Source organism: Penaeus vannamei, chromosome 27 (assembly GCF_042767895.1).
Source record: "Penaeus vannamei isolate JL-2024 chromosome 27, ASM4276789v1, whole genome shotgun sequence".
Taxonomy (NCBI): Eukaryota; Metazoa; Arthropoda; class Malacostraca; order Decapoda; family Penaeidae; genus Penaeus; species Penaeus vannamei.
Genome location: NC_091575.1, coordinates 32,151,560 through 32,164,059, shown reverse-complemented (window position 1 = coordinate 32,164,059; position 12,500 = coordinate 32,151,560). Strand labels below are relative to the sequence as shown.

The 12,500-nt window shown below is 34.6% G+C and overlaps 1 protein-coding gene across 2 annotated transcripts in view; it reads right to left on the bottom strand.

Moving 5' to 3' along the window:
* Positions 1-1,997: 1,997 nt before the first annotated feature.
* Positions 1,998-12,500, bottom strand: part of Dsor1 (mitogen-activated protein kinase kinase 1) — a 13,292-nt gene continuing 2,789 nt past the window's right edge. For both annotated transcript variants that reach the window (XM_027382724.2, XM_027382725.2), the window contains exons 2-10: positions 7,551-7,695; positions 6,944-7,057; positions 6,623-6,735; positions 6,010-6,121; positions 5,591-5,767; positions 5,277-5,463; positions 4,724-4,896; positions 4,464-4,592; positions 1,998-4,294 (exon numbers count right to left, since the gene is read on the bottom strand). In XM_027382724.2, the coding sequence (XP_027238525.1) occupies positions 4,473-4,592; positions 4,724-4,896; positions 5,277-5,463; positions 5,591-5,767; positions 6,010-6,121; positions 6,623-6,735; positions 6,944-7,057; positions 7,551-7,695 (1,141 nt within the window). In that variant the 3' untranslated portion in view covers positions 1,998-4,294; positions 4,464-4,472. The remainder of the gene's footprint in view (positions 4,295-4,463; positions 4,593-4,723; positions 4,897-5,276; positions 5,464-5,590; positions 5,768-6,009; positions 6,122-6,622; positions 6,736-6,943; positions 7,058-7,550; positions 7,696-12,500) is intronic.

Sequence of the window (12,500 nt, the reverse complement as noted above, 5' to 3'; positions counted from 1 at the left end):
GTGTCAGTCATGAACGGCCTTCGGGAGCCATGGGCACGGTATTCCCAAACCCCACAAGGGGGCCCTGTAGGGTAGACCGTTTCTTTTCTCCATTTTATTCACTCACTATGGCCAATAATGACGCTTTACCCTTATTAGGGGCAGTAAGGTTTGCCCCTTTGACTAGCTTATCTGAAAGTTTCGTTCGTTTTCCGACCCCTTCTCCTCTGCCCACGGCTCCGACAGATACTAATACTCCTTCCTCGATGTCTTCTGAAAACTCTTTCCATTCCGAACTACCCGCCCAGGTCATTACTCAACCTCCAGAAAGCACCCCTTCCTCTCTCCCAACATTCTCCACCCCATATCCTACTGCACAGTCTTTTTAATTGTCTACCCCTTCTTCCTTTATTACTGCTCTTCATCGTTGTTGCCCTTCCCCCACAGAACTACTTCACACCACCCCATCTTCCTCCCGCCCTCGTCCTTCTACTGCCTGCACCTCTGCAAACTTTTTGAGTACTCTCTTTGGCCAAGCCAAGTTGGATCGTTTCTTTGTGATTTCCCCCACAGCTCCTTAGGCTGCTTTCACACCATGGTGCCACAGTGCACATGACATGCCATTTGAAAACAAACAGGATATATGAAACCACCTACAAAGAAGTAGCGTGGCGTCGCATGTAGATTGCACGTGGCACATGCGATTTCCTATGCCACTTGTGAGAAAGGTTTCCGGATATTCGTTTTCAAATGGCATGCCACTAGCGAGAAGCCCCTTTGGTGTGAAAGCAGCCTTACTCTGACAATACCCTTCTCTTTCAGCAGTGTCTCCAAAAACAAATAAGCCTATTCTTTCCCCAAACACAGATATACTGCAATTCACTCAATCACCCAACCCCCTTAACCCTTTCACTTTTTATTAATCTCTGCTCTACTTCATTTGCTCCACTTTTTTCCCTGCCATGCGATCTTATAACGCTCTTTAATCTTTGACATCTATCACATTTATCTTAATCCATAACTCTTTACCCTTTTCGCCACAATACTCTACCATACTGCTATGTGACTTCTGTTGTCTAGCACATTTTTGAAATCTTGTCAGAGGTGTATCTTAGCCTAACTTAGATGCCATAAAATTTTGGTGGTGATCCAGATAATGATCTGGATCCAGGATTTTTTTTAAAGGATTGCATCAATTACCCCTATTGCCAAGACAACAGGAGTAACTATTATCATTATCATTACCTGTATTACGTCCACCACGATTATGTTTATGGATGTTACCAGGATACTTGAGAAAGAGGTGATTTTAATGCAATTCTTCAAGAGTGAATATATTTATTACAACAATGAGTCTATTGCTTTGGTGTGCTTCTAGTTTGTTCATTGTTTTTACACAACGGATTCTTTTCCCGACTGTTCATTTGTTCCTTCTTAAAAATCTTTGCTCATAAAACTCTTGCATGAATCATCTTTATAAATCATACCAGAGCTTCAATTTGACAAAAATAAATATCAAACCTTTGTGTTAAACTTTCTTCTAATACTAAACACCAATGTAATTACACTTACATGCACTTATCAATATTACAGTGAGATAAACTAGATGACTGGAAGGTATTAAGTGGAAAAATGGTAAATTGATCAGCTAACAACTGTTGTGTCAACTTTTGCATACAATCAGGAATAAAAAATAGTAATGCCACTACAATTAGGCTTTGTTAACCATGCTGCTCTTTGCAATTAACCACAGATATAGGCAATACAGTGTAGAGGAAATGTCACCAGCTATGTATCTAGTAATTCAGCAAGTATTTTGATTTTCTTGTATGCTGTGACTTAATAACTCTATGCATTTTACAAGGAGTCAGTCTCAGTCTCTCTCTCTGTCTTTTACAATTTATATAGATATATGAAAAATGAGTTATATATTGCATGCTTTACTACTTATATATGCATTGGTGTTCTTTCTCGGATGTAGGCGATAATGAAGGTTCCCATAAATAAAATTTTCCAACTCAATCACAGACTTTAATAAACTTCATACAAATAGTAACCTCATTTTCTGAGTAGTTTTGTATGCCCTTTGGAACATGCACAAATAATTTTACATATTCTAAAATTGCAAAATATATGAATACATTAAATGCTAGCTTTTTACCTAGGCAGCTCCAAATGCAAGCTGTTACAGTATTCAAGACAACTTTTTAGTGCATGTTAAAAATTTGGATGAACCTTTGTCTTGTTATAATGCATAAACACGAATTACCGTACCTGAAGAAATTGCCAAAAGGGTTAATTTAAGGATATCAAGGTTAAGCTTCCATTTTGGCAAACTGCACCAGGGTATCAAAATATTAAGAAACAGTGAGAATATCACAGATTTGTGATTTGAATTTATTGTTAATTTATAAATACAGTTTTGAATCTTACTTTTTTATTTTTTAATGTTTTTTTTATTATTTTTATTTATTTTTTGCTGATTCTTATAACATAAGTTAACACCTATTAGGTAACAAAAGACTCTATTACTAAACACCCAGTGACTGTTTCTTGTTCTTGATACACTCAACAATGGTTTCCAGTTTCCATTATATCCAACCTCTTTTGCTCGTCTCGATGCACCCTCTTCCAATATCTAAATTACTGTTAATCGTCGAATGTTCCATTTACCCCTAGGACATATGCTCATGTTTGACCTAGCAATTTTCAGTTACAATATTTTTTTTTTCAGTATTTTCAGTATCAGTAACATAAAAAAATAAAAAATGATTCAGTCTGTTATCAAAATTTACAGATAATAAATGACGTCTTCAAATCTATGAACTGGTATATGGATTATAATAATGACAGCCAGTATGAATTGCATAATCTGACAATATGAATTGATAGAGTTCTTATTGTTGTCAAAATTATTAATTCAATATATGCACAGCAAGGAATGCATGATTCTACCTAATATCTTGGCATGTAATTGCTATGGAACTAGAAAACTGTATACTGCAAAAAAAAAAAAAAGCATTTCACCTTATTATTTACATTTTTGACTAAAATATAAACTTTGGTATATTTGGAAGCCAAACTTGATCCTTCTCAATACGGACTTCAGTATCCTGTGCATGCAGTAATGAAAATTGTTGCCCTAATGAAACCCTATTCAATGGCAATTAATTAGACCCACAATGTATTATGAAATCAACAGAATTATACAATTAATAAATGCATATTTCACCATTTGCGAATATTTCAGAAAAAAAAAAGTCTTTCAAAGCCTCTATATGACTCAATAAAATTATCAGATGGACTCCTTGGTCATGCCAACAATTTCCTAGAGGAGACCATAGACGACAGAAATAATAATTGTCCTGCACAACCACTCTGCAGAGTTTAAATTGAAAACACTATCCCATAAAAGAGAAACATTGTGAATGAGATGCATAAACTCTGACATCAATGCATCCAACATTCCCACATTACTCTACAATATACAGCATAAAATGGATTGCACAAGGTAATTGGTCTGATTTCCAAGGCATATCTTGAGTAGTGAAGTCTGTTAGTTCAGTAAGTGATCAACATATTGACTCTGTCTATACTTAAAGCTTCTTTTTAAACCTAACTATTCAAACACTCGGGTTTGACCATATCACACTTCCTAATTCAGTCTTTACAAGCTCATGGACCGTCTCTCTCATGTTGAAGAGGTCTAAACATTCAGTGAGTATTAAGCCAAGACCTATTTCATATACCTACAATAAAGTCTGTGAACTAACAAGTCTGGGAGAACCAACCAGTGGTATAAAATTTTCCCTAACTTAACCTTTGATATTTTAAATTAACTACTTACTCCTACTCGTAATAAGGAAGATACACTATGGTTTCTACAAAATGGTAATCTTTTGTATAAACTTGTTCTTGTGCTATCTTGAACACAATATCTGTGTACTCTAAAAACTCTCATGCAAGTTTTTCTTGAACTTCAGATGATATACAATACAATCATAAAATATATATCTGAATTTCCTCCATCACTACTTTCAAACACTATAGTTTCTGTCATTGCTAATAAGCAATAATATACAGTTTACTTCACTCTTATGAATGACAGTTTCTTTATCACTACTCAAGAATGATGTGGTCTTCAGCCCAAAAATAGCAAGTCACCGGGACTAGTTGCACATTAATTTGGACATACAATAAACAACACTATTATCCATTTGGAACGATTAAATTATGATTTATACATCACATAGAGTAAAAGGGTTTAAGGTCGTTCTGGTGCTCCTCCAGCCAGCAGAATATGTGTAGCACTCTTCTGCGGATTGAGGAAATCATTATTTTCTACTGTTGGCAAATATAGAAGGAAAGGAAAACAGATTGAGTAAGAATATACTGAAATAAAAAAACAACAAAAAAACATAACATCAGTTAACAATAAAAACAAACAAACTAAACATATCAGTAAACAATAAAAGTATACTAACCATAACTTTTTAACTATTGCCCTCAGCTGATGGCTTAGTCGGAGTAGAAGGCGTGATGTCCATTGTCTTGCACACCCAGCCAGCTATATCAACATTTTCTCTTTCTGCACGCTTTATCCATTCATGATTCTGCAAGTCATCAGTGAAGGATGTACATATGGAACAATATTAGTTACAACATTTATAAATATAGCTTTCTTGGGAGTCATTATCAAATCAAAATGAACAAAGTTGTCATGTACAAAAGAGAAACACGATACCTGCAAAGTGGTAAGATCTGCTCTCTCATTGGGGCTCTTTTTAAGGCATCGATCGACCAAGTCTACGAATTCTGGAGAAAATACTCCAGGTGGCAGACGCGGAGGCGGTTCGTTCACAATGTAGTCCAGCAGCTCGAATATTGCCATCGGTCGTGGTTCTCCTGGCAGTCCAGCTAGACAGTATAAGGTAATAGAATAGATTTATAGTTTGCAACAATATTAACTGAAGGGTAGACCAATAATCATTCATAAAAGATATGTAACTACACTATTACAATTACATATACAACCTAATTAAAGTACATAATTTCAGGTAAAACACGGTAATAAGATTCAAAAAGATCAGAACAATGTTGAACTTCCTCAACTTTATAAACCTCTCAGTTACTTCTCATAATCCAATACCCACACTTTGCTATCCAAAGACTATCTTCACAAGAGCAATACAAAAAGTCTTCAAAACACCTGTTACCATCAACATTGTATGCACCTATAAAACCCACCATTACGTCCCACTTACAGGTCTTCGGGGAAACCAGTTACCGCAACTTACCCGACCTCGGTGACCTTGAAGTTGGAGACGGACTCACTCCCTCGACCTTCTGTCCAAAGATTTTCTGTAGAGTGGCAGGGTCTGGTGGCGGGATGGGATACATTCCAATAGCCATTTCTACAAGAGACAACCCTAAACTCCAAATATCGCTGGCAACGGAGTAGTGGTCACCGTTTAATCGTTCTGGCTGACAAAAGTAAAGGTTTAAAGTGCTTAAAACATGTAAATAAGAAAGAAAAAATCTTTAGTATATATTTAAATGTAACCACTTGCACATGGAAAATCACATGTATAGCACTTCTTACGCAACTTACCGACATATAGCTTCTAGTTCCCACAAAGGTGTTGGCCATACTATCAATAAGTTGTCCTGACACACCAAAGTCACAAATCTTAATCTCCCCACGGGAATTGACCAAAATATTGGAGGGCTTTACGTCTCTATGGATTATCTGGTGTTTTTCTCGAAGATATGCTAAACCCTTAAGGACCTGGTAATGGAGAAGTTTACATTATTTCTGTACAGCACTGCCAAAATATCTCCTGCAGATAATTCAGGTTTACATATTTGGTCTACACTCTTATACATTAGTATGCTAACTTTATTAATCAATCATTGTGGAATATGTAAATTCTACATAACATATAATTAAATAAGATTAGGCTCAGTGTGAACACATTATAACTAATGAATGCTTACACTGGATGCAACAACAGTCACGTTTTAACTTACTGTTGAACATATTTTCCCTAAGATTGGCTCTGGGATGCGTATAGCTTTCTTCAAGCACAGATCAAGTGACCCACCATCCATATACTCCATACAAATTGAAATTTCACCTTCACTGAAAGAGTAAATAAATTCACATAAATTAGGGCAAAATGTATACTCCAATGTATTCTCTTAACACACTGCAGTTTCCTAATACTTTTAATAATGATCATTATAATCTCAATAACACAATGTAATTGTTTCCCTGGATAAATAGTAAGCAAGAGTGGATGAGCATCAATCAAAAAACAGAATAAAGTCTTTTCTATTTCCTCTATGTTTTGAAATATAAAAAGTCTGTTGTTGATATGACAAAAAACACTCAAACATGTAAATGAAATTAAGCTACAAAGAAAACACGGGAATTGTTACTACATTCCATAATGCTGTTCGTATTTTACAACTAATGCTGGATGCAGGCTAGCTTGGTAGGAGTAGGCTCAGAGACCATTTCAAGAATCAAGTAGTGTGACAGCAACTAACAAAATTAAAGACTAAAATAATTTAACAATAAGTAAATAGGATTTCATTACTTCATTCTCCTTATAACGTTAATTTTTGCCGGATTACTTACCTGTAAAATGCTCCATAGAACCCAACAATAAATGGAGAGTTACACTCATGAAGTACTTTCAATTCACGAATTATCTGGTTTCTAACAGCTGGCTTCACTTCTAAATGTATAAGCTGAAAAATAAAAGCTAGGATTTGAATCTAAATATTTCTACCTTTACAGAACAGTTCAGTATCAGCTTCAGCATTACGAAAGGGGAAATAAAAGATTACTGCACATCATAAAATAATCAATATTTGCTCTAATCACTGATTCAAAGAGGAAGAAGATAAAGAGATGAAAGGAAGAAAGAAGGAAAGAACACATCAAACCACACCCTACCTTACGAGCCATTGACAATCCTGTGGGTTTGTGCTTTTCTTTGTTGACTACGCCTCCGTTTCCAGCTCCAAGCTCACCAAGTTTCTCAAAATCATCTGCATTCAGTTCACCAATCTGACAAGAAATAGAGGAATGGCAGCTGTTTATTGCAGGCATAAAAATGAAAATAATACATAAAGCAAGGTAATGCAAATAAAACAAGACATAAAGAGGCATCACTGAAATCACAGAATGCTATATCATGTTCAACAACAAAGAAAATAAGGTTGAGAATGTGTGTAACTATAATAAGCACAAAACTAAAGACAGCTGAGACAATTTATGGGGATAAAGGAAAATGCCTAAACGTCATCTTCAAACATGAGAAATATATACAATCCTGAAGAAATAAAGGTAACATAAAACTGATCTGCGCAATCAAGGTGTAAGTACAAAAACGAGCAGATGAGGACTTGAAAATGCTCAAAGAAAAAGAAATAACGAGGGAAGTCCATCAGTATACATGATGCCCTCAGCGTTTCTTTGGTTAACCAAATAAAGACAGCATTTAAGATAAAACACTGCTCTCCTTCTGAGGAACCAAGACAACGGCAGAGAGGTAGCTGACCTGCTGTTTCTGGACGAGGAATATTTCCATCCGTCTGCGTTGTGTGTCATCCATGTCCAGTTCTTGTATGCACTTTAGAAGGGATTCTAAGGACATATTTCCAAAGCTACCTGTAGCCCCAGTGCTGGCTTTCCTCTGAGGAGTGCTGTGGGTTACATCAATCTATTAATATGAATCCTACCACGGAGAAAGAAAGCTTATCATAAATAACGAAAGAGAATACCAAAAGCGGAACTGCAGTGCTTTGTTCATTAATACTGTAGAGTTGTAAGTAATATGCAAGGAATAGAAACTTATGAAACATTAACTTTTTTCATCTACATTAATTTTCACAAACTTATCTGGCTTCAAGTGAAAAATATCTTGAAGTTATACAATAATCATATCATAAAAGTAGTCCCTGAAATAGAATTCTTTTATCAAAATAGACAATACATCAAATCAACACTGAAACAACCCTTATGGCAACCTTTTATCAGAAGATCTAAACAGAATGACATCTTAGATTCAAATCATTTGATCTTGAAGAGTAAATATATATCCAAATTCCCTTAAATTTTAAAGAAGATGCTTTGATGATGAGTCACTTATTTACCTCAACATGTGCACTAATCCTAATAACAGGTGGTCATTACGCCTGTTGGTTTACCTGGCACTCAACTGTTATTAATAGCTATCGTCTCAAAACAACTAATCACTTAAATAAACAAAATTCTATTTACTTCCTTTATGCTCTCTGGTAGATCAATACTACTTGGGTAAACCAGTCTCTTTATAGGTTCTCCTGCAGCACCTATACTCTTTAGGAAAGCAATCATCTTTCTTGAACCCATTATTTTGCTTATTATTTTTATACTGTTGCAGCCTTACTGTGAAGCAAAAGATATCTAATGAAAACAACTCCCTGCACTCTAGAAACACTGTTTTACTTCTCTGAGATGAACCTAATTGTGCATACAAACATAAAAAATGTAATGGTAATACAAATTGAAATCAACAATAGTACCCCATCAAATAAAGCCTCTTTATGCAACAAATGTAGAAAAAAGTATGAATACCTTCACAACATAAGATGTGTATTTGATAGATTTTAACTATATCCTTGTCAGAAATGCAAACATATAATCAGTCAAATAAATCTCCGTGAACATATTGTCTTACTCATATTTTTTTTCTACACAAGATATTATTAATATCTACATCAAAGGTGTCAATCATCTACTACTTTCTTGCTGAATATTAAAAACTATAGATGTACTTCTGCATAATGCCAAGTAAAACATATCTAGCATCAAGTTGTCAAATCATCTGCTGATTTTTTTTTTCATATGACTGAAATATGCTTGGATCCTATAGTATACACCTATAAGAAAATTCATCAACTTTCTCTTCTTGCCAATCTAAGAAAGAATTAAAAAACAAACATCTACATGAGTAACTGGGGGACTGACATGAATTAAATTCACAGGAAGTCTTGATAAAAAAGTAAATTATCTTCTACAACTGGACTTCCCATGTGCCAGCCTTCCTCAGAATCTTTAGTTTAAAATTACTCTCTGCAACACAATTCTAAAATCTTTAAAAAATAGCAATTATCATAGACCAGACTAAATTTCTGACAACTAAAAGTACTTCAAAATTTGGAATAGACATAATAACAAACATCCCCTCATGCTTCCACACTCATTGTTGTCATCATACCTACTAGGATTAAACTGTGACCTTAAAACTGACATATTTAACTCCATGAAGTTGTTTGAATGGCTGGATATCATGCAATACTAAGACCTGAGTATCAGACCTAAGTGTTATACCCAGAACTAAGTATCAGACCCAAGTAAATGGCCTGTAAAACCTAGGTATTAGAACCAAGCATAAGTCCTGTCAAACCTAAAACACTAATAACTGTTAATCAAACCCCAAGTATTTCTGGAGAACACTTACGATATTGGAGTAACAATATACTAAATCTTAATTTTAAAAAAATGATATCCACCTTCTTAAAAGAAAGAAATACCTGTGTCTATAGAGTACATGTTCAAGTTAAAGTATATTAAAGACAGTCAACAGAGTGCATCCTGGCTGACATTAAAGATGAACAGATCACATTCACAGTCTCTCTTATGTTACAAGCTATACTCCTTCCAAACTTCAGATGAAAGAAGAGACACTGCAAAAAAAAAAAAATCAAACAAAACTCAAAACGAGCAGAATAACATAATTTGCTTCTTTATAAAACTTATCAAGATAAGGAAATGCCACTTGGGAATGGCATTTCCTATATCTTGGTAAAGAAGAAATATTACCCTCAAACCACTTTTCCTACTGTACAAATGTTTCCAAACACTTGATTTTAGTGAAATGGGTTAATCAACTAAGACATTCAATCTCCAAAATTATCTTTTAATATCAAAGCAAACTTATATATATATATATATATATATATATATATATATATATATATATATATATATAAATGAAAAAAAATCCAATTCTGTAAGTGCTATTTGCTAAATGTCAAAAACTGGTGAGATTTTCCCCCACTACTGTCTTACTATGAGTGAGATGTATGTAATGTCTTCTAATATATCTGTTACTATTTTGCAAGGTGTTTTCTTCCTTACACCTCCTTTCTGGTATAATGTCTTTTTATTACTCAAACGTGTAAATACTTCATATCTATACTTTTGAGGACTTAAAAATATATATTTCATTGTTATACATATATATATATATATATATATATATATATATATATATATATATATATATATATATATTTGATTTTGATTCTCTCTCTTTTTCATAGTTACAGGAATGACAACTTTTTCAACTTTGCTTTTTGATCACACTTGCATCTGAGATATGAAATGAAATATACACATTCTTATGTGAAATATCAAGCTTTTCAAAATAATAAATAATAAAGATAAAAGAAAAAAAAATCATCCTTAGGACAGGTAAGCTGAAGGGTTTCCAGTTCTTAGGAGCTAAGGTAACACAAAATCAAAAGGAATGAAAAATAAACAAATAAATAAATAAATAAATAAATAATTAAACAAGTAAAGAAGCAAATAACAAAACGAGATTTAATTGGCTAACTCCTTTATTGAATGAATTTTTCCATTCCTGTACAGCCGCCTCAAAAGGCTTCTCTACCCTCATTCTCTTAGACACGCATTCTTACTGAACTGCCACACAAGAGTAGTGGGGAGTACATATCCAAGCCGTCGTAATAGTAGACATTCCCATTTTAACCCAACAATGACTAGGAAAATTATAAGAACAACTAGGAGAGGAACAGCATTCCTTAGTTAATACCACTCCTGAGTATATGTCCAACTTGCACAATCCTCTGATTATCTGCCAGAATATGACATCACCTGTCATCAATAGGTAAACTGGGGGAGTGATTTGGGCTGAGAACTTTTCTGAGACAACTATACCTAAATACAAATGTCCATTTCCTGAGATTTCAGATATACATACACAATCTCTAAAACATCATTTACAGCAAATATATACAACTGATTTGGAAAAAAAAAAAGTTTTTCTTCAAGATATCTTATCTTTAATATTGATTTCCTGCCAGCTTTCCCTTATCACTGATTTCCTGTCAGCTCTCCTTTTATCAACCCTAGATAGCCTATTCTGAACTGTCTACATAGCTACAAACTATTTCATACATAGGAAACACAGACCAATCTTCTTTGTCAGTGTAAATCATCGAAAAAATATATTCTAAAATATCAACTTTCTGACCAGAGTTTTAACATAATGTTTCACATACAGACATACTCTCACTTATCCATACATTACTTTTTTCACCATGATTATGCTACCTTTAGAAGACAAGCTATCATACTTTTTAAGAAGCAACCTCCATACCCTAATAAAAATATGGCCCTACTGAGAAACACTTATGAAAATATTATTGCTGGATAAATATGGGAGAAATGATGTGGAAGGATATATAAATGGATGACAGTTCAACTGGATACAGTGTCTGGATAACACTCACGGTATAAATCCATCATAGGAGAATATGTGATGTTAATCAGTAAGCCAATTAACTGAAAGTATTCTTTTAGTAGATCTATTTAATAACAATAGCTTTCACAATACACAGCACATGAAGCTGATGGCTCAATGAAACCTTAACCATATGCTGATGGGGATGGTACTCTTGTAGGGGACAAAAAGTGGCAATAGTCACTACAAGAAATAATCTGCAGACATAACACTAATGCCACAAATAAAGAAAAAAGATTGCAGAAAGTTCTGCTCTCAGCCTAAGTCCACTCGGTGCTCCTGAGTTTCAGCTTTTATCTTGCCGTGCATACCAAGGTGAAGACAATGTTTCTCTGGTAGTGTTGGGGGACAGAGCCCTGCATCAACCCTCCCCTTGGGCAGTGCCCTTCATAGCAACTTATACTGATGAATAAATTTTTTGCGATGGAGTTGGATCTTGGTCTCAGGTGAGTGTGGCCATACTGTAAAGAATTACCCACACAAGTTCAGGATTGTAGCTGGCCGCTTCAATATGGCAGAGACAACAAGAACAAGGGTCTCCTTCTTTTACTTGCAGCATTCTCACTTTCAATTTAATCCAAGTTGCTTGTAAACTGATCGGGAATGGTCAGGATGGATGGGCATAGGTTGTCATGCATTCCACGTTGGATAAGACAGCATTTAGGAAAAGAATGAAGTGCTGCTTCCTAACTTTAGCTTTTAAAATCTTCATGTCCTGATTGTATATGTATATACAAGAATAAAGCTGCCACCTAGTTAATGGTTAATGCTTGGTGATATTGCACTTCTGATTTCTTTTGGCCAAACAAAACTTCCAAGAAAAATATATTTATAAGTAAACCATCCCAATAAACACATTATCTATCGGTAAGGTGGACAGGGTCAGGAAACTACTCATAGCATCTTTATTTTCGTCTA